The sequence below is a fragment of the Schistocerca serialis genome, chromosome 10, assembly GCF_023864345.2.
Source record: "Schistocerca serialis cubense isolate TAMUIC-IGC-003099 chromosome 10, iqSchSeri2.2, whole genome shotgun sequence".
In the NCBI taxonomy this organism is placed as follows: domain Eukaryota; kingdom Metazoa; phylum Arthropoda; class Insecta; order Orthoptera; family Acrididae; genus Schistocerca; species Schistocerca serialis.
The window spans coordinates 119,349,541-119,374,592 of NC_064647.1; the positions used below are offsets into that span (position 1 = coordinate 119,349,541).

Below are 25,052 nucleotides of genomic sequence, written 5' to 3' on the forward strand. Positions count from 1 at the left end.
CACCTCTTCTTGTGACAAAAATTCAATGAACCTTTACCCTTCTAGTGTTGTATTTGTGAATATCTCTGTTATTCCTAAACTCAGTTGGGCTGTTGCTAACAAATTTCATAAGAGAATGAATGCGTTGTGAATCTGTCGTTAATACTCCCAATTGCTTAAGGAGATGACAGTTACATGTATGTGAAACCCACTCACAATTCTAATTACTTTCTTCGATGCAATGACTACCTCTTTGTCTAATTGAGAAGGTATACTAGAAAGTTACGCCGTAAGAGATCAGTGAATGACAATAAGGAAAATGTATTAAATTATTGACTTGTAAATCACCAACGTTGGCAGCTACTCTTACGGCAACCAAAACTTTTGACAAGGTCTAGTTTATGGATTCTCACCAACATGCGCACCTACCCTGTTTATTATTTGTTGTTGGTATAAATGGTTAACAGTAGGTGGGACGTTGTTGACAGTAATAAAATGGATTAGCTGTGTTTTTTCAGAGTACAAAAGGCAGTCACTGACCTCCACAAAAACTTCAGACTTCTGTCGAGGCTACCTTGTTTGGCTTCACGATAGTGTTTGTATCATCAAACTACGTCAATTCTACCAACTGAAACAAATAAAAGTTTGCAGCGGTTCCACGCACTGGCCTTCTTCTTCTTTGTGTAAAGTGTATGTTATGTTTCTTACTGGGGTTATTTTATGCTTGGCGTTTACTGTTCTCAGCAGCATGTCTCCTGATATTATTACCCATTGTTGTATTATTGGGTTTTAGACTTGCACTAGGCAGGCAAACAAGTCCAGATGTGGCTTCCCAGTAAAAAATACTATACGATCATCTGCGTGGTACCCATAGGGAAACTTATACTTTCTTTTAAACAACCTATATTTGGGTTGTCCTTTCTCATTTGCTTCAACCCGTATGGTTCATCGTGCAACCAGCGGGTAAGCATGTGAGCCGTGACTCACCCGATGCCTGAGGTTGTAGGTGAGCACGAGGTTGCGGGCGAAGGAGTTGGCGAACGCCTGGTAGAAGTCGAGCACCTCCAGCAGCTTGTCGCGCTTGATGGTGTGCAGGTCGCAGTACGTCAGCGCCCGCACGTTGGCCGCCGACTGCCCCACTGCGCTGTCCTTCCAGAAGGAGTCGCCGAACACGTCGCCCTTGCCTGTCGGCCACCAACCAAACACATGAACAACTAGACAGTCAATAGACAACTTTATTTAGACAGAACTTTTCTATCTTGCAAGTTACATGACGCCTTTAATTATACACACATTAAAAAAAAGTTTTTATCACCCCGGTTCCAAGAACTCCTGAAGTTAGACATTAACTGTGCATATTGTATCACAGACACAGTCCCTCTGACTGTTCAGAAATGTCTCTAAACTCGCCCAAACATGTAAACAACCATGCATGAGCAGCTCCTATTAAACGGAGGGGATCCGACAGCCGATCAGGTCCAGTCATTCCACCAGGAAGGAGGTACACGGCTTGTGTTGTCTGTAGTTCAACCATACCTAGACGGCCAATACTGTGGTTCGACCGCGTCCGCATTGTTACTTTGTGACAGGAAGGCCTCTCAACAAGGGAACTGTCCAGGCGTCTAGTAGTGAAGCAAAGCGATGTTGTTCGGACATGGAGGAGATGCCTCGCTCAGGCCACCCCCTGCATGCTGCACAACTTCACTCCCGACGTCCATGGCGAGGTCCATCTTTGCAACCACGACACTACGCATCGCGGTACAGATGGGCCCAACAACATGCCGAATGGATTGCTCACGATTGTCATCACGTTCTCTTCATCGATGAGTGTCGCATATGTCTTCAACCAGACCTTCGTCGGAGACTTGTTTTGTGGCAACCTGGTCAGGCTGAACGCCTTAGACACACTGTCCAGCGAGAGCGGCAAGGTGGAGGTTGCCTGCTGTTTTGTGGTGGCATTATGTGGGGCCGACGTACGCCACTGGTGGTCATGGAAGGCGCCGTAACGGCTGTACGATACGTGAATGCCATCCTCCGACCGATAGTGCAACCATATCGGCAGCATGTTGGCAAGGCATTCGTCTTCATAGACGACATTTCGCGCCCCCATCGTGCACATACTGTGAATGACTTCCTTCAGGGTAGAGACATCGCTTGACTAGAGTAGCCAGCATGTTCTCCAGACATGAACGCTATTGAACATAACTGGGATAGATGGAAAAGGGCTCTTTATGGACGACGTGACCCACTAACCTCTCTGTGGAACCTACGCCGAATGGCCATTGAGGAGTGGGACAATGTGGACCAACAGTGCCTTGATGAACTTCTGGATAGTATGCCACGACGAATACAGGTATGCATCAATGCAAGAGGGCGTGCTACTGGGTATCAGAGGTACGGTTGTGTATAGAAATCTTGACCACCACCTGTGAAGGTGTCGCTGTATGGTGGTACAACATGCCACGTGGATTTCATGAGCAATAAAAAGGATGGAAATGATATTTATGTTGATCTCTGTTGCAATATTCTGCACAGGTTCCGGAACTCTTTGAACTGAGGTGATGCAAAACTTTTTTTGATGTGGGTAGATAATGTATTACATACTAGGAGATGAGAGGCAATGCTTATATTTGTATAGCATAAGTTCAGAAAGAATATACAATGTACGTTATACTGTAGAGAAACTGGAAGAAATTTCAAAACGCAATATATGGAACACAAGGAATTAAAACGAAAAAAGGAACATCGGAAGCACATTCGCAGCTCACTTTGTACAAGATAGTCACAAGGTATACGGAATCAAAAACAACCGGGTAATACTTCATACAATGACGAACGCCTGCTTTATGGACGTTTATGAAGAGAAAGAAATTCACACTCACATGAAGAAAGGGCAAGAGAGAGACACTTAACGAGCACCTATTTCTTGGATATCCGTCGCCTAGTTGATGACAACTTCCTTTAAAGGTATTCCGCAGGCTGGCAGATCACAAGGCGGCCAGTCGGTATCGTTGGGCCTTCATAGCCTGTTTGGGAGGAGCTTAGTTTAGTTTAATAGTGTTGTCGAATTGAAATGTAAAATAGTTTTACGAAACAATAATAACAAAAGGAGTTGAAATGGTGGCCGAAATTTTAAAGTAAGGCTAAATTGCTGCGTATGGAGTGGTGCCTAGGACTGTTGATGTATTAAAAATATTGGAAATCTGGTATATCGATATTTAAGAATTATCGTTATTGATATTTCAATATACTGAAAAAAGCACCGATATATCGGCGGAAAAAATATCGACCTGGTTATAAAAATACAGGTTGCACATTGTAAATATCCTGCTGGTTTTAGATGTGAATATTTAAGTACTGATTTATTGTTAGGTACTCTGTACATCAACATGATAGCAGCCTGCCTATACCCTTAGAGAAGGAATTGAATGGAAAACAATTCACGTTGACGCTTGGCGATAACCCCTTGCTAACAATGGTTAACTGCATGTGAGTGGCGCAATAAATAGTGTAATGCTGTCCGTCGTTGGGTTTCGTCACATATCGGATTTGTCCGGAACACTTCATGTCGACTTCCCTGTTTTTATCATTTCTGCAAACGCCAGCGACCTAGCAGTTGTAGTGTCTGTATTGCATGGTGAAGTTAAAAGCTGCAATTTCTGTCGGTACCGCCGAGCGCCGATGACGTCAAAATTTCCCCTCACACTTCTTCGCCCACCGCCCGTCTTTTAGATTTTGTCGTCATTTTCAGCAACTGTTTTTGAAGAATGTAGATGTGAAGAAATAGCAAACTAGTTGCGTTAAAAATTGTTTTTCGTCGCAACTGGTGTGATGTTTCTTCACATCGGAAATCTTGTTATTCCACTGACACTATTTAATTAAATACAATATTAGTGGCTTTGTTTGAGTGAATTAAGTGAGTCAATGTTGATGTCAACTGAAGTTGTTGCTACACGCAAAGATTTTTCCAGAAGAACATCAATAATTCGTGTTCTCCTTTGTGATTTGATGTAATTCATCGGACTAAAAAGCTGTTCATATACGTGTTTCCAAATAATGAAATCATTATTAAAGCATGTTTGTAAAACACTGGATATTTCTTGTAATATGTTTTATAGCACTCTTCCAAACCAATATGATTAAGAAACTTCCTGCCAGATTAAAACTGTGTGCCCGACCGAGACTCGACCTCGGGACCTTTGCCTTTCGCGGGCAAGTGCTCTACCATCTGAGCTACCGAAGCACGACTCACGCCCCGTACTCACAGCTTTACTTCTGCCAGAAGCTTCTGTAAAGTTTGGAAGGTAGGAGACGAGGTACTGGCAGAAGTAAAGCTGTGAGTACGGGGCGTGAGTCCTGCTTCGGTATCTCAGATGATAGAGCACTTGCCCGCGAAAGGCAAAGGTCCCGAGTTCGAGTCTCGGTCGGGCACACAGTTTTAATCTGCCAGGAAGTTTCATATCAGCGCACACTCCGCTGCAGAGTGGAAATCTCATTCCCAATATGATTAAATTTCTCTTTTAACTGTGCATGACATTGCATTTCGCAGCATTCCATGTCCTGGTTGTGAACGTATGACTGGAGAATGGCGTAGCGAATACAGAGAAAACAGACGATGTTTGTTAAAATCTTGAAATCGGTTTTCCAATGCGTATTTCAAATCAGATATCAAAGAACGGTATTTAATCGCGCCGCCTGGGCGACTTCCGGTCGCTTTGATAGTGTAGGAAAATGTGTGGAGATTTTTGTTCGTAACTGTTGTTCCCAAACCTTAAGTTTCATTTCCCAGGCGGAAATAAAATCATGCATGACATTAATCAGCTGATCTTTTCCTAGGAGTCGAGAATTAACATCATTTAGGTGGATAATTATATCGACCAAGAACGCAAAGTCGGAAAGCCATTCTTTATCTTCGAACTCCCTCAGTCTCTTTGACTTGCTTTCAAAGAATGATCGCATTTCTTGCTTCAAATCACCCTTTTCAACATTTTCGCACGTGTTAGCCATTTTACTTCCGTATTATACGAAATGTTATCATGCTCCGAATCCAAACACTTCAGAAATTATTGGAACTTATGGTGATTCAATCCTTTTGTGTTAATAAAGTTCACTGTTTTGACAACTAACTTCACGACATGGTCGATTTTGAGGGACTTGACACACAAATTCTTTTGATGGATAATGCAATGAAAGTTTAGCATCGACGTATTGCCAACTTTGCGGGCGTCGTGTTCAATCAACAGAACTACACCTTCGTGATTCCCAGCCATTGCTGGAGCACCATCCGTTGTTAGCCCCGAGGGGTGTTAAGATTTAACGAAAAGCGACTTCATGTTCACATAACTGCTTCCAACAAATCTCGTGACTTCTTGGTGTTCTTAAGTGGATACAATGCCACTGATTCTTCTGTTTTATTAAAATGGGAATCAACACCTCAGACATAAATCGCAACTTGGATGGTATCCGCCATATCTGTGAATTCATCCAAAGATGACATTTTTGGAGAAATAATTTTTCTTTTATGCACACACAGTTTCAACGACGGTCTCTAAGCATTCCTTAACCATTTTTTGCGAGTATCAGAGCTACTGCATAACTCGCTTTGGCATGGCATATTGACTCTGAATTCGCTCTTGCAAATAACTGCTGTTGAGCATAAAGTTTATAAAGTTTGCTTTTTAAATCATTTACGTGGCCTTGTCAAAACTGTCCCTAGAGCTTATCAAACATAACTGCATGTTTAGTCTGGTAGTGCCGTTTGATGTTATATTCTTTTGGAACAGAGACAGGTTTATTGCTTATCAGACCTATTGGTTTTGTATTATATTCCACAAAAAAATTGTTTACAGTCCAGATACCTAGGTGTTATGGCTCGGACGATCCCTCACAGCAACGCCTCTGAGTTGAACAATGCTTTTCGTGCAGCCACAGGACGTCGTGGTACGACTGAAACTGTGCGCGACAGTCCATGGCGAGGTCCGTCTTTGCAACCACCAAAATGCAGCGCGGTACCCTGGGCCCAACAACAAGCCGAATGGACCCCACAGGATTGGCATCTCTTAACCAGTCAACGTCGCATATGCCTTCAAGCAGATGATCGTCGGAGACGCGTTTGGAGGCAAACCAGTCAGGTTGAACGCCTTAGACACACTGTCCAGCGAGTGCAACAAAGTGGAGGTTCCCTGCTGTTTTGGGGTGGCATTATGTGGGACCGACGTAACGCCGCTGGTGGTCATGGAAGGAGCCGTAACGGCTGTACCATACGTGAATGCCATCCTCCGACCGATAGCGCAACCATATCGGCAGCATGATGGCGAGGCATCTTGTGAATGACTTCCTTCAGGATAACGACATCGCTCGACTAGAGTGGAGAGCGCGTTCTCCAAACATGAACAATATCGAAAATTCCTGGGATGGATTGAAAAGGGCTGTTCATGGACTCTGAGGGACCTATGCCGAATCGCCGTTGAGGCGTGGGACAATCTTGATGAACTTGTGGGTAGTATGCCACGACGAATACAGGCTTGCATCAATGCGAGAGGACGTGCTACCGGGTATTAGAAGTGCCGGGGAGTACAGCAATCTGGACCACCACCTATGAAGGTTTCGCTGTATGGTGGTACAACATTCAATGTGTGGTTTTCACGAGCAATAAAAAGGGCGGAAAATAAGTTTATCCCTATTCCAATTATCTGTACAGGTTCCCGAACTCTTTGAACTCTTTGAAACGAGGTGATGCAAAACATGTTTTGATGTGTGTAGTTGACGCTATACCAAGTTCACGCCTTGAACCCAAACAGACCCTTTTTTGCGATAAGTGGAAAACTGAGAAACAGACCACTCGTCCACTCGTTAATCGGAGTTTTATATATATATATATATATATATATATATATATATATATATATATATATATATATATATATTCCCGAAATCGTTGAACACCGTAAAGCAAGTTTCTGTTTTGAAAGTCTGTGTGACTCTGTGGTAGGATGACCAATTGCCAGATGGGTGGCCTTCGAATCCTGCTTGTCACAAATGGGCATTTCCGTGAACCGTAGCGTACACGAAGAGGGAGAAAAATTAATTTGAAATGTTTTTCTTTTTTTTTTTTAAGCAACCTTTCTTATAAAGTATTGGTTATGAGGGATTTACGTCTGCAATGAATACTGGATTTATGAGTATGATGTAATTAGAAATAAGAAGACGTGCACTGATAATTAAATATGTGCTAATTAGCTTGTATTTATGTGACGTAGGTATTGAAGCTGAGCTGACCGGAAAAGAACTAAAAATGTAATGACTGAAGCTAGACTCGAACCAGCAATCCAGCATTTACCATTCTCGAGCACTGGTTTTTTTTTTCAATATTTGTGTCTTTATCACTTTACGGAAATGCTTGTGAAGCATGCGACCATGTTTAAAAACAAAATACACTTATGTTTAAAAATACAACCAACCTGAGAATCGAACCCTGCCCCTCCTCGCGGTAGTCTAGCATCGTGCCACAGCGCTACGTTACTCGACGAAGCAATGGGCTTTCTTTTGAGTAATACACGCACTTGGAAACTCCATTGCCTGTTCTCTCGAGAATTTTTGACAGTAGTATTCAAATTCTTTAGGGCACTGATGTATTAATTCTGAACGTCATTTATCATAAATGTAAAAAATTACGTACGCTTCACTTAACCTAGCAGCCTTACTTTAAAATTTCGGCCACCATTTCAACTCCTTTTGTTATAATTGTTTCTTAAAACTATTTTACATTTCAATTCGATAACACTATTAAACTAAACTAAGCTCCTCCCAAACAGGCTATGAAGGCCCAAAAATACCGACTGGCCGCCGTGTCATCCTCAGCTCACAGGCGTCACTGAATGCGGATATGGAGGGGCATGTGGTCAGCACGTCGCTCTTCCGACCGTATGTCAGTTTACGAGAACGGAGCCGTTGCTTGTCAATCAAGTAGCTCCTCAGTTTGCCTCACAAGGGATGAGTGCACCCCGCTTGCTGACAGCGCTCGGCAGAGCGGATGGTCACCCATCCAAGTGCTAGCCCAGCCCGACAGCGCTTAACTTCGGTGATCTGATGGGAACCCGTGTTACCACTCACTGCGGCAAGGCCGTTGGAGATAACGCTATTATTTGCTGCAAATAAGAGAGAAAGACAGGTGGATGCAGTTGCACTAGGAAGTTCCCTTTTCTATTTTTGTAATGCAGAATCCTTAATGTCACCGGTGAAAACACATTATTACAATTAATTGTTTATTTATTTTGTACGACTAAAATTCAACGAAGATACTGAGGAAGGAACCATTGCTAATGTCGATTGGTGTAGCTACTCATCATAACTGAATACATACATAAATACATGGCTACTAAAATTAAAGACAAACAGCACAAAATTGTAAAAAAGATAAAAGATGGCTTTACTTACTTGAAGTGATGATTAAGGTGTATCACGATCGGATGTGCACCACATATACAAGTGAAGGGCCGTAACTCTATGGCCGGTCCTGTTGTGAGTTTGCAGTAAAATTAAATATGGAATGTCTCGGCTATGTCTGGCACTCGTCCCACTTGCGCAACGCAACAAACGTATCCAGTTGCGCAGTCCGTACTACAGCTCATTGTTAGTTGGATATCGCAAAGGCGTAGTGTATCTTCTTCATGATGGCGTGCGGTTTTTTTCAAAATAAATCCAGCGTACTGATATTTTTTGAATAGGAATATAGATTAAAATCTAGCGTTAGATGAATCAATGAACTGATATATTCCTAGTGTAACTGAATATGATACGAAAGACGTTTGATGGAACGTGTCTTTGGGGGTTTTGCGTGTCATAAAAGTTAGTTTTCTTTCATAATGAAACAGCTCAGCGACCCAAAAACTAGAGCCTCTCGTGCCGCGGGTTGGCCACCCCTGGCCTAAAAGTTGAATTGTGCACAGTACTGCAGTGCGCAGTTATGGTAGTCAAGACAAAGTAACACTGCCTACTCATGAAGAGGAGTATCGGGTAAAAATTAGTGTGCCGCATTTGAATAACACTGCAACAATCCACGCTGAATTGATGTAAGTATGCCGCAATAACGCAGCAGCATAATTTTGACACATGTGCTTCGTGACTGTTTCTCAGCATGGGGTAATTATCCCGTTAGGTGAAATATGTAATTTTCGGAAGCTTAAAACTAAATGATTCAATTCTATCTCACTAGAGAAACTAAATTATTTTTAAAAGATCGCTACTGTTATCACTACTTGGTAAGAGTATAATACTTATTACATAAGTTTTCCAATAATTACTATTTTTTCAATAGGTAGCGTTAATACGTGACACGGTTCAGCAGCGGTTACAGGCACGCGATGATGGCGACATGCCGAAATATTGTGTCCGTTGGACGCTAATACACGGCCGTTTACCGTGAACTCTTTCGTCATGAAGTAAGCCGGGATGACCTGAAGAATTACAGGTTAAAATGTTCCTGAAAAAAATTAAGAATACTTTCAACTTGATACAGACTAATAGCGAAATCGTTCGAGACAAGATTGGGTAAAAATACATCCTTCAATTACGCATCAGGGCGGTGCACCTGTTTTAACAGGAATGATCAAATACGCGAGGATCGTATCGAAGCTGATTGAAGGAAACAATTTTTTGAATTTAAACGAAATATATTTTTCAATGTCGCTTCCAAAAAAATTTTTGTGCCGGAATGCAGTAGCTTACACTAAATGTGCATGGTGCTCTACAAATTTGTGTTTCAGATGCTTCTGCAACAAATACCATCCGGAATTATGTCCTAGCACAGTAAACGACGGAAGGGAGTAACAAGTAACGTTATTCCTGTATTCTATTCTGCAACAAAACTAATACATATCTGTAGAAAGTTTGCTATAATCATTGAATTTACTAATGAAATGATTACGGCGAAAATGGCTTTTTTGCGTAACTGTTCATGACGTATACTGTTTAGTGACAAAATGCATGATGAAACAGAAGAAAATAAGAAGCACACAGGCTGGATTTGAGCTTGTTCCGCCAGCCACGAGTCTTATCCGCTGCGCTACTTTTGCTTGATCGCAACGTGGAAATTTGTGGTATGGTCCTATGGATTCAAACTGCTGATGTCATCTGTCCCTATGTTAAACACACTACTTAATCTAACTTAAACTAACTTCCGCTAACACACCCCTATGCGAGGGAGGGAGTCGAACCTCCGACTGTGGGAATCATGCGAACCGTGGCAAGGCATCCCCGACCACGCGGCCACCCTTCACGGCGATCGTAACATGAGTTACGTTGCAGGTGTAGGAGGTACGCACAAAACTTCAGCATCTATTTTCTCTTAAAATAAGGGCCGTCGCATGAAAAGCCGCTAGTGAGGTATTCAGGACAGGTTCATCTACAACAGGGGTCTCCAAACTTTTTAGTCCGCGGGCCACATTGACTCCTCCACGAAGTCATAAGGGCCAAGATCTATCTAGTGGGATTAAAGCACCCTAGCACTTCATGATCACCGTAATGTAAGGCTAAAGGAAAGATGAAATCGCAAAAATCTAAGGTTGTGGGAATAGCTAGCACTGAAACGAACTACGATTTTTATTTTATTACATAATTTTGATTGGTGGACGTAAATGACCGAAATTCTGGCGTATTTTATTCTGGCGAATTTCACCAACAAAAAAGTATGTCATTGCACATTCTGTATGTATTTTACGACGTAATCAAAAGAAAGAGAAACCTCGCTTAAGAAGCATCTTCCATAATGATTGATTACTAAGGCTAGTCGCCTTGGTAGGCGTCCGTTTGAAAGACTTGCACCAGACTCGTGAGTAGAATAAAATGCAAAGAATTTTTTTACTTAAAACGTTTTCGCCAGACTAGTCTGTTAACCGTTATTTTTTTTTTCATTATCGCACGAAGCATGGCTTGTCTGTTTATCGTGGATAGCCACAAGTTTAACCATGACCTTCCGCTTTGTAAAGATAGAGCTCCGACAATGTCGCGGTTTATTGGTCGCGATAGGCCTCGAAACTCAATTGTTGGCAGTGCAGGTACCACCTCAAATATTTGGCGGGCCGGAAACCAGGGGTGTCCAGCCAGCTAACACTGGCCGGTTTGCCAGCCCTCGCGGGACGGTTTCGGCCCGCGGGCCGTAGTTTGGAGACCCCTGATCTACAACATACCTGAGACTCGTCAAAATCCTTGATTAATAGGTCTGATGGTCCCATTGTCAGGAACTAATAGGTTGGCACCGGAGAGGAATTCGTGGCGGGGCGCAGCGAACCAGTCGGAAGACTGATAGGACAGAACCTGCTTACACGTCAGAGGAGAGCGACTTACCGAGGATGGCGACGACCTCGTCGTCCTGGATGACCTCGAGCGAGCCGGTGACGATGAAGCAGAGCGAGTCTATGGACTCGCCAGTGTGGTAGAGCAGGTCCCCCGGCGCCGAGTGGCTCATGGTGAAGTGCATGGCGAGCGCTCGCAGGCAGCCGTCGCTGGCCAGCCGGAAGGCGGGGTGCTCGTTGAACACCTTGCGGTTCAGGTGCACGCAGATGTCCGCCTTCATGTCCTTCGGGCAGTAGTTGAGCACCTGCACAGCACAGCGGGAGGGTCCCAGTAGCAGTCGTCATCTATTCGAAGACTGGAACCTTACATAATAGATATATCTCTATACACAAAAAGACGCCCCCCCGCCCCATGAACCATAAACCTTGCCGTTGGTTTGGAGGCTTGCGTGCCTCAGCGATTCAGATAGCCGTACCGTAGGTGCAACCACAATGGAGAGGTATCTGTTGAGAGGTCAGACAAACGTGTGGTTCCTGAAGAGGGGCAGCAGCCTTTTCAGTAGTTGCACGGGCAACAGTCTGGATCATTGACTGATCTGGCCTTGTAACACTAACCAAAACGGCCTTACTGTGCTGGTACTGCTGTAAGTAGGCTGTTTAGGTTTTTATATTGGTAACGCCACGTAGCGCACTGTATGAAAATCACTGGCTGTTCTGTGTGCAGTCTGTGGCTCGGTGGCATTGTTGTAATATTCGCTATTGTAGTGTTGCGCTGATGGCTGTTAACAGCGCGTAGCGTTGCGCAGTTGGAGGTGAGCCGCCAGCAGTGGTAGATGTGGGGAGAGAGATGGCGGAGTTTTGAGAGCGGACGATCTGGACGTGTGTCCAGCAGAAAGAGGAAATTTGTAATATTGGATTCATGGACTGATATATATATTACGACTTTTGAACACTATTAAGGTAAATACATTGTTTGTTCTCTATCAAAATCTTTCATTTGCTAACTATGCCCATCAGTAGTTAGTGCCTTCAGTAGTTTAAATCTTTTATTTAGCTGGCAGTAGTGGCGCTCGCTGTATTGCAGTAGTTCGAGTAACAAAGATTTTTGTGAGGTAAGTGATTTGTGTAACGTATAGGTTAATGTTAGTCAGGGCCATTCTTTTGTAGGGATTTTTGAAAGTCAGATTGCGTTGCGCTAAAAATATTTTGTCAGTTTAAGCACAGTCATGTATAATTCTTCAAAGGGGACGTTTCACTGCGAACGGCAGAAAGCAAGGGGAAACTACGGCTGTAATTTTTCCCGAGGGCATGCAGCTTTTCTGTATAAATAAATCATGATCGTGTCCTCTTGGGTAAAATATTCCGGAGGTAAAATAGTCCCCCATTCGGATCTCCGGGCGGGGACTACTCAAGAGGACGTTGTTATCAGGAGAAAGAAAACTGGCGTTCTATTCAGAAGGATGTAGGCTGCAGTACGTACTGGGAGACGAAGCAGCTTGCACAGGATAGATTAGCATGGAGAACTGCATCAAACCAGTCTCAGGACTGAAGACCACAACAACAACAACAACATACAAACAGAAATGTCCTGAATGATTCACTGACTCGTCGTCCACCCCCGCTAGCTGAATGGTCAGCGTGACGGATTGTCAATCCTCTAGGCCCGGGTTGGATTCCCGACTGGGTCGTGGAATTTTCTCCGCTCGGGGATTTCATGTTGCGCTGTCATCATCATCATCCTATCATCCTCATCGACTGCAGGTCGCCGAAGTGGCGTCAGATTGAAAGACCGGCACCCAGTGAATGGTCTCCCTGATGGGGGGCCCTAGCCATAGGAATAAATGAAAAAACTGACTCATCACTGTTCAGCCCAAATTGCTAAGGACAGAAACTTGAAGTATGGTAAGGACGTTTGAAAGGTGGCTACACCGACTCACAGCGCCAGAGATTGCGCCAAAGATTATTATTCCGTCGCCTCCACTGGGCAGTGGTAGTTCAGAGGATGTCGAGGGTTGATGTTGTTGTTCTGTTGGGCGAGAGAGTAGACGCTGTTCAGTTGGTGTAATGTATAGATGGAAGAAGTTGCAATTGACAGAATATATTTGAGAAAGGAGATGGGCTTTTGATTTATGATGCTGGTGTAATGGAATGTTTTCGTCAATATATAATGAGGTAAAAAGGTTTTACAGCTTTAATGACAATCCCTCTTGCTCACAGGTACAGTCAACAAAGCATCTGGCTCGTGTTCATTTATTATACTTGTAATTCTGCTTTCTATGTGAAATTATCGTATTTCTGGTTTTTCAATTAGTTCATTGTAAATGGCGTTTAAAATATTGTGTCGTATTGAGAAAGAACCGAGCCAGATACATGTACGTTGAGTCATACTACCGCACACAGAACAGTTACACTTGTGCTTTGTTGTTTCGTAGCTTTTATAGTTGCAGGGGACTTAATTAATCAATTGTGTTCATGGAAATTCCTTGTCATTCTTTATTTTCATTTTATGCAGTCAGATAGCGTGCTAATACTAGTCAGGGCCAACCGGTTACGAGACTTCGTAACCGGTCACACAGCTACTAAAATTATTGCATTTATTCATTAATATTAGTCCCTTTTCTTCTTAATTAAGCCTCCATGCACGTTGTTCGCATACTGTAGGCATCTTTTAAGAAAGGGTTGTTCGACATTCCACCCCAAGGAGGTGAAACAGCGGATCAAAGGTTTTAATATATATATATATATATTACGTTGGTGAAAAAGTTGGTAGCGTCTTTGTTTTGCATGTCGGTATTCCGAACATGGCTTTATTTATCGATTGTTAGTTTTTATTTGTACGAGGCGTGTTTTTTAAGTAAGTACCGTTTTGAAATTAAAAAAAGACGTGCTAAGATATCTCAATAATTTTATTTTTACATGAAAGCCTGTACCTTAATCTACTTTTCTCCATAATTTCCGTCAATATTGAGACACTTGTCATAATGTTGTATCAGTTTTTGAATACCCTCCTCACAGGAGTCTGCCGCCTGACTTGTTAACTACAGCATCACCGCTGTTTTGACTTCGTCATCGTCTTGAATACGCTGACCGCCCAGGTGTTTCTTCAACTGCAGGAACAGATGGTAGTCACTGAGCGCAAGATCGGGGCTGTACGGAGGATGATGTAGAGTTTCCCATAGAAAAGGTGTGATGAGATCTTTGGTCTGATTCGCCACATGCGGACGGGCATTGTCTTGCAGCAAAACGATGCCCTTGCTCAACTTCCATGAACTGTTGCTTTGATTGTGGTGTGACGTAGGCCACCCATGTTTCATCGCCCGTAACAATTTGGCTTAAGAAATCATCACCGTCGTTGTGGTACCGCTCAACGATAGTCAATGCGCTGTCTAGACGTTTGGTTTTGTGCACATCCGTCAACATTTTCGGTACCCAACGTGAAAACAATTTTCGGTAATTCAAGTGCTCGGTCAAAATGCCATACAAAACTCTACGAGAAACGTTAGGAGAGTCATCCCGCAAGGAGGAAATCGCAAAGCGTCTTTTTTCTCTCACCTTATTGTCCACTTTCATTAACGACCGAAGGACGCCCACTCCGTTGTTCATCATGCACATTTGTGCGGCCATCTTTAAATGCTCTTACGCACTTTCTTGCCATTCCATCACTCATAATGTTTTCTCAGTAAACTGCACAGATCTCACGATGAATAACGATCGGTTTTAGGCCTTTAGCACTAAGAAATCTTATGACACTTACTTTACAGTCGGTGGGACTCACGATTATCGGAGGCATCTTAAACACTCAGTACACAACGCAAACAAGGAAGAATCAGACTGTAATGGCGTCAGTGCGTAGATTAAGGTACAGGCTTTCACGTAAAAATAAAATTATTGAGATATCTTAGCACGTCGTTTTTAATTTCAAAACAGTACTTACTTTAAAAAAAACACGCCTCGTAGTTCACTGTTGCCAATTGAGACTACATATTGTCATTTTGTCATTATGATTTACTGAGTGGACCTGTGGGTGCTAGAAAATAGAGTGCCAAGTGGAGAAATCGGAACATTTCCGACGTATTCTTCTGTGTTCTATAGATGGTTTGCAACAGCGGAGTCACCCAGAAACATTTGCCCCGATTATTAGGATAACGCCATTCGTCGGAGTACGACAAGAAAAGGATTTTCTCGTTTTAAGAAGGGTCGTTTTGGCATCAGTAACCCTATACGTTCAGGAAGACTTTCAGGGTTTAATGAAGTTCGTTTAAACGCATCGATCCACAGTCATCCACGTCAGTGTATTCGAGAAATGACAGATGTGATGAACTGTGATGATTGCTCCATCGTGTGACATATGCATGCATTGGTGAAGGTTCAAAAATCACGTGTATGGTATAGCGTCCCCAGTGCTATATTACGAAAAGACTTAAAAAACAGTATTTATAAAGAAGAGACATTTAAAAATTGAATAATATATTTTTATCATGTAGCCGTAAAATAATAATTTCTCTGGGTAGGTTTCGAGTGCAAGGAAATGTAGCAAAATCATCTTAAGAGATGACAAGATACGCTCTTTTGTTAATTTTTTTAGTCGTCTTCACTTCTTCTCTTGTCTTGATTGTGTATAGACGGACATCTTGCGAGTGCTGGCAAATGTAAGCATGTTTGTATGAGTTAAGCATATAATATATTCATTTAATATTATTGTGCACGTTTAATTTGTAAGAGGTGATCCCGATTTCATGTCCGCCTTCCTTGAGTTAACCTGCATTCAAGTAATTTACAGCTCAACAATCGCAGCGGCCGATACAGCCAACGATGTCATTACGTGGCGATATTAACTTATGAAAAGTTTGCGGAAGAGAAACACTCGCCCGCTATTAACATAATATTAATTTTTCTCCACAGCCGCCCGACGTTGCAGAAAATACGTAGCTTTAAGATTCTTATTTTCAGTACCATAGCCGACAGCCAGAGCCAGGACTCTGACTACAATACAATGGTTAACGGAGGTAAGAAAAAATACTCTCGCGCGTGTGTGGGCCGCAATTGTAATTAATAACTAAAGATCTTTTGCTTTAAAGTGAGCTGACTAGCCGAGGAAATTAATATGAAAAGTTTATTACATTGTTCAGCTTATATGCTCATGTTTTAAGATTCAGCGAGTCTAACATTCATTAACGTAACAAATAATTTGAGATTAATATTGTTAAAAAGGAGAACTTCAGGAAAGCATTTAATCGTAAATCAAAATTGAATGAAATATCATTTTTATCAAGGCCCACCACGTAAGTCGGCAACAATCAAAAAATAATAATAACAATAATAATATATTAAATTACGACGGCCGACGGACGCGAGAATGGGTACCGGATGCTTCAAGCCAAAATCACAAAATTCAGCTGGTTGCCGTACGTGCATCTCTGCTTGCTTGTCATCAATTGGGTCGTGAATAACGCGAACCATTCCTATCCTATATCGTTACTGGTGACGAGAAATGGTGTCTATGCTAGCATAAGGAAAAGGCAGGAACGGTTAGGCCCAAACATAGCAGAAACTCACCGTACAAAGATCTTTGCACATCCACAAAAGGTAATGTTATGCATCTGGTGGAACAGTGACGATGTGGAGTATTACGAATCGCTTCCCCGAGGTATAACCATTACTGCTGACACTTATTGTCAACAGCTGAGACGTCAAGCTGACCAGGAAGACTGCGTGAAGTGAAGCTACTCCACGATCACGCCCGCCCGAATTCTGCTAGACTGACAGAAAACACTATGGAAGAGTTAGATTGGTGAGTCATTCTGCACCCACCTTATTCTTCTGACCTTGAACTCTCAGATTTTCACTTGTTCCGCTCTCTGTCTAACGACCTTCAAGGAACTTCCTTTCCGGGTGAAAATGCGCTCCGAACATGGCGAGTTCTTCGCCTCAAAACCACGAGATTTCTATAGTCGCAGAATGTAAAAGTTACCCCAGCGTTGGCACACTGTTGTAAATACTGAAGGACAGTACATTATCGACGACTTAAGTCTCTGTTATATGTACCTACTCTGTTTATTAAACTTATACAGTCGCTGTTAAGACAATTTTCAGGTTACAATTATGAAAATTCGTGATTTCTCGGTCAGAAACGAAAAAAAATACATATTTCAGTAGTTTTGGAAATTCAAACCCTGAGGGGGTGAAATAATGGATGAGTTTTTTTTTTCAAAATAAGTCTACATCTACATCTACGTGATTACTCTCCTATTCACAATAAACTACCTGGCAGAGGGTTTAATGAACCACCTTCAAGCTGTCTCAAGCTCACTCTCGAACGGCACGCAGAAAACCGGGCACTTAAATTTTTCTGTGCGAGACCTGATTTCTCTTATTTTATCGTGATGATCATTTCTCCCTGTGTTGATGGGTGCCAACAGAATGTTTTCGCAATCGGAGGAGAAAACTGGTGATTGAAATTTCATGAGAAGATCCCGTCGCAACGAAAAATGCCTTTGTTTTAATGATTGCCAATCCAATTCACGTATCATGTCTGTGACACTATTTCCCCTATTTCACGATAATACAAAACGAGCTGCCCTTCTTTGTACTTTTTCGATGTCATCCGTCAGTCCCACCTGATGCGGATCCCACACCGCACAGCAATACTCCAGAATACGGCGGACAAGCGTAGTGTAAGCAGTCTCTTTGGTAGACCTGTTGCACCATCTAAGTGCTCTGTCAATGAATCGCAGTATTTGGTTTGCTCTACCCACAATATTATCTATGTGATCGTTCCAATTTAGGTTATTTGTAATTGTAATCCCTAAGTATTTAGTTGAATTTGCAGCCTTCATAGTTGTGTGACTTATCACGTAAACGAAATTTATCTGGAACCGCGCGACCGCTATGGTCGCAGGTTCGAATCCTGCCTCGGGCATGGATGTGTGTGATGTCCTTAGGTTAGTCAGGTTTAAGTAGTTCTAAGTTCTAGGAGACTGATGACCTTAGAAGTTAAGTCCCATAGTGCTCAGAGCCATTTCTTTTCTCTCAGTTGCTGTCGATACTATCTCTTTGAAAATATTCCACAACATGATCAGATCGGAAGAAGTGAAGACTGTCTCTTAAAAAGGCGTTAAGAGCATTTTTATCAGCTTTTGTAAATAGATATACTTTGCGTTTCTTTTTGATGGTTGTAGGTGTTACGGTATTCTCCCTAGCAGCAACTGCCTTGTGGTCGGTAATTCTTGTATTCGTCATAATATATTCAATATTTGGGCAGGATTATTTGTTGATTTCGCAACCATTTACGCTTCGAGTGGGCTCATGAACTAATTGTTGAAAATAATTTTCTGAGAAACCATTCACTACAATTTTGGATGACGTTTTATGCCTGCCGCCGGCTTTAAACGTATAATCTTTCCAGTATATCGAGGGTAGATTAAAGTCACCACAGACTTGTATGAGCGGGGTACTTATTTGAAATGAGACTCAAGTTTTCTTTGAACTGATCAGCAACTATATCCAATTAATAGTCATCGTTAAAAAGCTACTAAAGCGTTTTAAGCTACATCTGTGAAAATTTCTATTTAGCTTGTCGGTTAGAAAGTGTTTTTGGAAATTCAACCCCTTAATTGGCGAAACTGGGGACGAAAAAATTAATGAAAATATTTCGTTAAATTAAAACTACCTCTATGAAAGTTGGCATTTGACATTTCGGTTAGAAGTAAAGAAATATGTGTTATGGGATGAAAGTTTCTTGAAATGCAGGATGAACAAAAACATCCGACTGCAGCTACAAGAGTCACTTTTTGGTCAGAAGTATATTCGGAAAAGCCTGATTGTATGGCCTTAACGAGAGTGAAGTGATTAGAAGGTATTTGCAATTTGTCAACTTCAAGCAGAGCTATTTTACATTTACCACGAAAAATTGGCTTTATCAGAACTGCATAGAAAAACAAACGACTCTTTACTACGTTATTCTTTTAGAGGGCCTAATATACGTTTACAAAAATATTTTTGTTGTAATTACTACGCAAACGCAAGTAAAGCAGCAGGTTTTAAGCTACTATAGACATACAGTGTTGTCAGAAAGAGTCTGGAAAGCTTGTATGTGGTGGTGGTGTGTTGGGGCTTATGGGCGCCCAACATCGAGGTCATCAGCGTCCTGACACACATTAAAAGGAACGAATGTGGACAGACCTAAGAAAACTAAAGCACACACTCAAAGAAAGCAGGGAAAGAAGGAAAATGCTACATAAGAAAGTAAAACCTAAGGAAACGGGGAACATAGCAACAAGAATGTCACAGGAAATTGTTATTGGCTGGTCACTTACATAAAATATGGGCGAGCTTCTCACACAGTTAGCAAATTAAAATCCTCTCCATAAAATATTTGTAAAAACATTTGACAGGGCACAGAAATTTAAAACTTTAGCCACATTCGTCCGAGTGTTACCTAAAAGAGATGGCAGGTCCGCTGGCAAGTCAGCCGCGACCCGCTGGTCAGAAAATAAAACGCAATCCAATAAAACGAGGCGCACAGTGACCTGGACGCCGCAAGCACCACACATTGGAGGGTCCTCTCGCCGTAGCAGGAAGCCGTGCGTCATAGGGCTGTGGCCTATTCGAAGCCGAGTGAGGAGAACCTCGTCCCGTCGATGGGGATGGAAGGAAGTACACCACACGCGCGTTGTGGGCTTGACTAGACGGAGCTTGTAGTCAGTCACTTCCAGCCACTCATCCTCCCACCGACGCATGACCCGTGAGCTCAACAGCGAGGTGAGTGCGTGCAAGGGGATAGCACATTGAGATACTTGTGGATCGAGACACGCCTCCTTGGCTGCGAGATCTGCCCTTTCATTCCCAGCAATGCCGACATGCCCCGGAACCCAGCAGAAAGCTACAGCCTTCCCCAGTCGCTGTAGTCGGAGGAGGGCATCCCGGATGGTCTGGACAATTTTGTCTGCCAGATACAAACGTTGCAATGAGTGAAGGGCACTGAGTGAATCGGAACAGACAAGAAATTTAAGAGAGGAAGAATGTCTCATGTGCTCCAGTGCCCGCAAGATCGCAGACAATTCTGCATCAAAGACAGTAAAAGTCTTGTAAGGGAGCTGCAGGGAACATTTTGCTGTGAAATAATTGTTTAGAAAATAGTTACGGTAAGAAGCCCCAATTTCCGAATTAATTAGCATTGAAATTAGCCAATCGGGCCATTGCGAGCGCAAATTCTAGCGCCCCACCAGAGACGGTATCGACAAAAGTGGCTTTTGTTTGGTTTCTTAAAACCGAACAAGAGAGCGATACAGAAATTAGACATGGGACGGTAGTAAGAATCGAACCCGAGCCAAAGGCTGAGCAGTCTCGTTCGCCATCATCTACGCTGTCCGCCTGTTTAGCTGAGAGGTAACGTGCTTGCCTCCCCGGCACTGGGCCCTGGTTCGATTCCCGGCTAGGTTGGACATTTTCTCCGCTCGTGGACTGGGAGTCGTGTTGTGCTGTCCTCATCATTTCATCCTCAGCATCGGCCACAAGTCGCCCAATGTGACGCCGACTGATACAAGACTTGAACTTTGGCGGCCAAACCAGAATGGGACGTTCCGGCCAACAATGCCATACGATCATTTCATTTTTTCATCTACGCTATAGACCGACACTAGTTGTACCTGGTGGGCCGCTTGAATTTGCCGCGCGCAATGACCTGACTGGGTAATTTCAATGCTAATTAACTCGGAAACCGCGCAACATACCTATTTTTTCTCAAGAATTGTTTATCACCACAACCTACTCTCCAACGCTCTTATAAGCTTTTCAGGCTGTTTCTGACGTCAATGTATTTACCGCGCACGTCGATATCTCTTTCGCAGTAAGAGTTGGAACCAACATCGAAGTTTGCAAAAACCGGAGTTCAAGTCATTATGGCCAATGCATAGTAGAAGCGACAGTTATAGCTTTTCTCATATTAACTGAAGTCAAACACTGTTTTTCAACAATTCAAAGACTTTTTGTGTCAGTACTACACATGCAGTAGTACAGTTAACCTACACTCCTGGAAATTGAAATAAGAACACCGTGAATTCATTGTCCCAGGAAGGGGAAACTTTATTGACACATTCCTGGGGTCAGATACATCACATGATCACACTGACAGAACCACAGGCACATAGACACAGGCAACAGAGCATGCACAATGTCGGCACTAGTACAGTGTATATCCACCTTTCGCAGCAATGCAGGCTGCTATTCTCCCATGGAGACGATCGTAGAGAAGCTGGATGTAGTCCTGTGGAACGGCTTGCCATGCCATTTCCACCTGGCGCCTCAGTTGGACCAGCGTTCGTGCTGGACGTGCAGACCGCGTGAGACGACGCTTCATCCAGTCCCAAACATGCTCAATGGGGGACAGATCCGGAGATCTTGCTGGCCAGGGTAGTTGACTTACACCTTCTAGAGCACGTTGGGTGGCACGGGATACATGCGGACGTGCATCGTCCTGTTGGAACAGCAAGTTCCCTTGCCGGTCTAGGAATGGTAGAACGATGGGTTCGATGACGGTTTGGATGTACCGTGCACTATTCAGTGTCCCCTCGACGATCACCAGTGGTGTACGGCCAGTGTAGGAGATCGCTCCCCACACCATGATGCCGGGTGTTGGCCCTGTGTGTCTCGGTCGTATGCGGTCCTGATTGTGGCGCTCACCTGCACGGCGCCAAACACGCATACGACCATCATTGGCACCAAGGCAGAAGCGACTCTCATCGCTGAAGACGACACGTCTCCATTCGTCCCTTCATTCACGCCTGTCGCGACACCACTGGAGGCGGGCTGCACGATGTTGGGGCGTGAGCGGAAGACGGCCTAACGGTGTGCGGGACCGTAGCCCAGCTTCATGGAGACGGTTGCGAATGGTCCTCGCCGATACCCCAGGAGCAACAGTGTCCCTAATTTGCTGGGAAGTGGCGGTGCGGTCCCCTACGGCACTGCGTAGGATCCTACGGTCTTGGCGTGCATCCGTGCGTCGCTGCGGTCCGGTCCCAGGTCGACGGGCACGTGCACCTTCCGCCGACCACTGGCGACAACATCGATGTACTGTGGAGACCTCACGCCCCACGTGTTGAGCAATTCGGCGGTACGTCCACCCGGCCTCCCGCATGCCCACTATACGCCCTCGCTCAAAGTCCGTCAACTGCACATACGGTTCACGTCCACGCTGTCGCGGCATGCTACCAGTGTTAAAGACTGCGATGGAGCTCCGTATGCCACGGCAAACTGGCTGACACTGACGGCGGCGGTGCACAAATGCTGCGCAGCTAGCGCCATTCGACGGCCAACACCGCGGTTCCTGGTGTGTCCACTGTGCCGTGCGTGTGATCATTGCTTGTACAGCCCTCTCGCAGTGTCCGGAGCAAGTATGGTGGGTCTGACACACCGGTGTCAATGTGTTCTTTTTTCCATTTCCAGGAGTGTATTTCGTCCGACATTCAGGAAATTACTGCGACAGTTATCGTTTCTACATTTAGGCAGTTTAAATGGTGATAAACAATTTGAAACATTTTATTGATAGCTCTTCCTTTGTAAAGCAGCGGAGTTATGCTTCTTCGGTGATTTTCTGTATTTGTTGCCCTGGAAGTCATAAAGTTTATCGCTTCTGCAGGAGTAAATGATAAAATATCATGTAAGTTTGCAGGCTTTCGTGGACATTGTCACTACAGTTAACATATTGAGTTGTTAGGCCGCATCACATTTCCTCTAAAATAATCGTCGTTTCGACCTTTCTGCCGGGATCTTCTTCAGGATCTTCCGGTGTTCTAGTAATAGTGAACACTGGGAGATCCTGATGAAGATCTCGGCAGAGGGATCGACATGTCTATTATTTTAGAGGAAAGATGAGGCGGCCTAACAACCCAGAAAATTTTAACTTTAGTGATAAAATATCAGTATGGCAGGAAACGTTCAGTTTTCTGACGATTTCTCGATAGCTCGTATGCAATGGTTTATTATGTTTTAGTAAGAAATAACGTCCGTTTCTATCCATAATCCTCGGTTTTTAGGAAAAACTAGGGTTTCTGTTTAATGAGTTTTGCTTAATCCAGTACAGATACAGAAACAATATCAACGTAAGAAACATAACATATCAGAAAACTTTGATTGTACAGAAACACCTTGTACAGAGTACGATGTTAAGATTCTGTTGTCTTTCAACGAGATCTGAAGACAGGCGTATTTTTACTTGATAGGTATGTAACGACCATTATCATTCAGTTCGTATTATTTAGAGACAAATAAGTACTCTCAAACAGAAGCGACTCTCGTCTCCTTGACAACGGTACCACTCATTAGCTTCAGCGTGTGAGTTCACTGACTTAATCTCGAAAAATATGTTCGTAAAATTGCTTAGAGCTTTTAAAACAAATTCGCTTGTGGAACGAAATATTTGTTCCTGTCACATGTCTTTCTTTGCAGTCAAACGCTACTCAACATTTTACCACCGTGATAAAGAAACTCTCGAAGAAACTACAGTAATTAATAGATAAACTGAACACTATTCCGTAAGACAGTTGCGAACGGATGTCAGTACAAGTCATCAATGTAAACACGCAATCCGTGGTCTATATCATTTACGGTCTAAGGTTGGAATGAACGTCACACTGCTTTTCTAGGCAAGATAGCACTACAGGAGATATGCCCTTGCCCGACCGGTTGCGGGGAATATGGTTTAGCGTTTATCTGAACAACGGGGCAACTCAGCATGTTTTCAGATCAACACGACAAAGGTAATAGAAGTGATAAGTGACAGATAAAAATCCCATGACGACCGTCCATCATTCCCCCGATCTTTGCATTCACATTCTGGCATTTTAACTCTGTGCACCAAGCCACACTGTCAAACACATACCTCTGGAGCTGTTACGAGGTATGTCCACAAAGTAAGTTCCGTTTGGTTATATAAAACAAACGTGTACAGATACAGAAAAAATATTTATTGCACAAAAATGTACAACTGTTAAACTACTTCTTTACATAGCTTCCGAAATTTTGTAGGCACTTGTTATAGCGTGGCACAAGTTTTTGTGTGCCTTCTTCATGCGGGGTTGCCGCCTATGTATTCAACCATGTGGTAACATGTCCTTTCAGCTCGTCATCATCGTTGAAGTGTTGACCACCAAGGACAGATTTTAGGTGTAAGAAAACCATCGCCTTCTTCATTGTAGCGTGTCAAAAACTGAAGTTCACTGCCCATCCGTTGTTTTTTGTGTTGTTCAGTAAGAATTTTGGGTACCCAACGAGAAAAATGTTTCGAAATTTCAGTTTTTCAGTAACAATTTCATGAATTAGTGTTCGTGAGATTTGCGAAACTTCGATAGCTGTGCAAACTTACGGCTGTGCTTAATCTTCTGTTCAATTGTATGAACCAGTTGATCAGTAACCACAGACGGACGTCCACTTCGTTCTTCACCGTGCACTTGATCATGTCCTTCATTGAACAGTCTGACCTATCTTCTAACCATTGAATCACTCATAGTATTTTTTCCGCAAACCTCGCAGATTCGCCCATGAATTTCCATTGGTTTAACTTCCTTTGCATTTAGAAAACGAATCACAGATCTGATTTCAAACGAGGCGGCATTTTTAATTACGGCTGACATAATAAAGAAGCACTACAAAGCACACGTCGGCAGCAGCGATCTGAAAATGGCGTACATGTCTTCTCCTTGAGTCAGAGTAACTGCCGCGCATGCTCGGAACTGCGATCGTAGCGCTGCCGCGGATAGAAATAGAAACGGAACTTACTTTCTGGAC

At 43.2% G+C, this 25,052-nt stretch overlaps 1 protein-coding gene across 1 annotated transcript in view; it reads right to left on the reverse strand.

Moving 5' to 3' along the window:
• Positions 1-25,052, reverse strand: part of LOC126424586 (potassium voltage-gated channel protein eag-like) — a 215,855-nt gene that overhangs the window by 116,639 nt on the left and 74,164 nt on the right. The window contains exons 4-5 of the mRNA XM_050087328.1: positions 11,323-11,575; positions 967-1,163 (exon numbers count right to left, since the gene is read on the reverse strand). Of these exons, the coding sequence (XP_049943285.1) occupies positions 967-1,163; positions 11,323-11,575 (450 nt within the window). The remainder of the gene's footprint in view (positions 1-966; positions 1,164-11,322; positions 11,576-25,052) is intronic.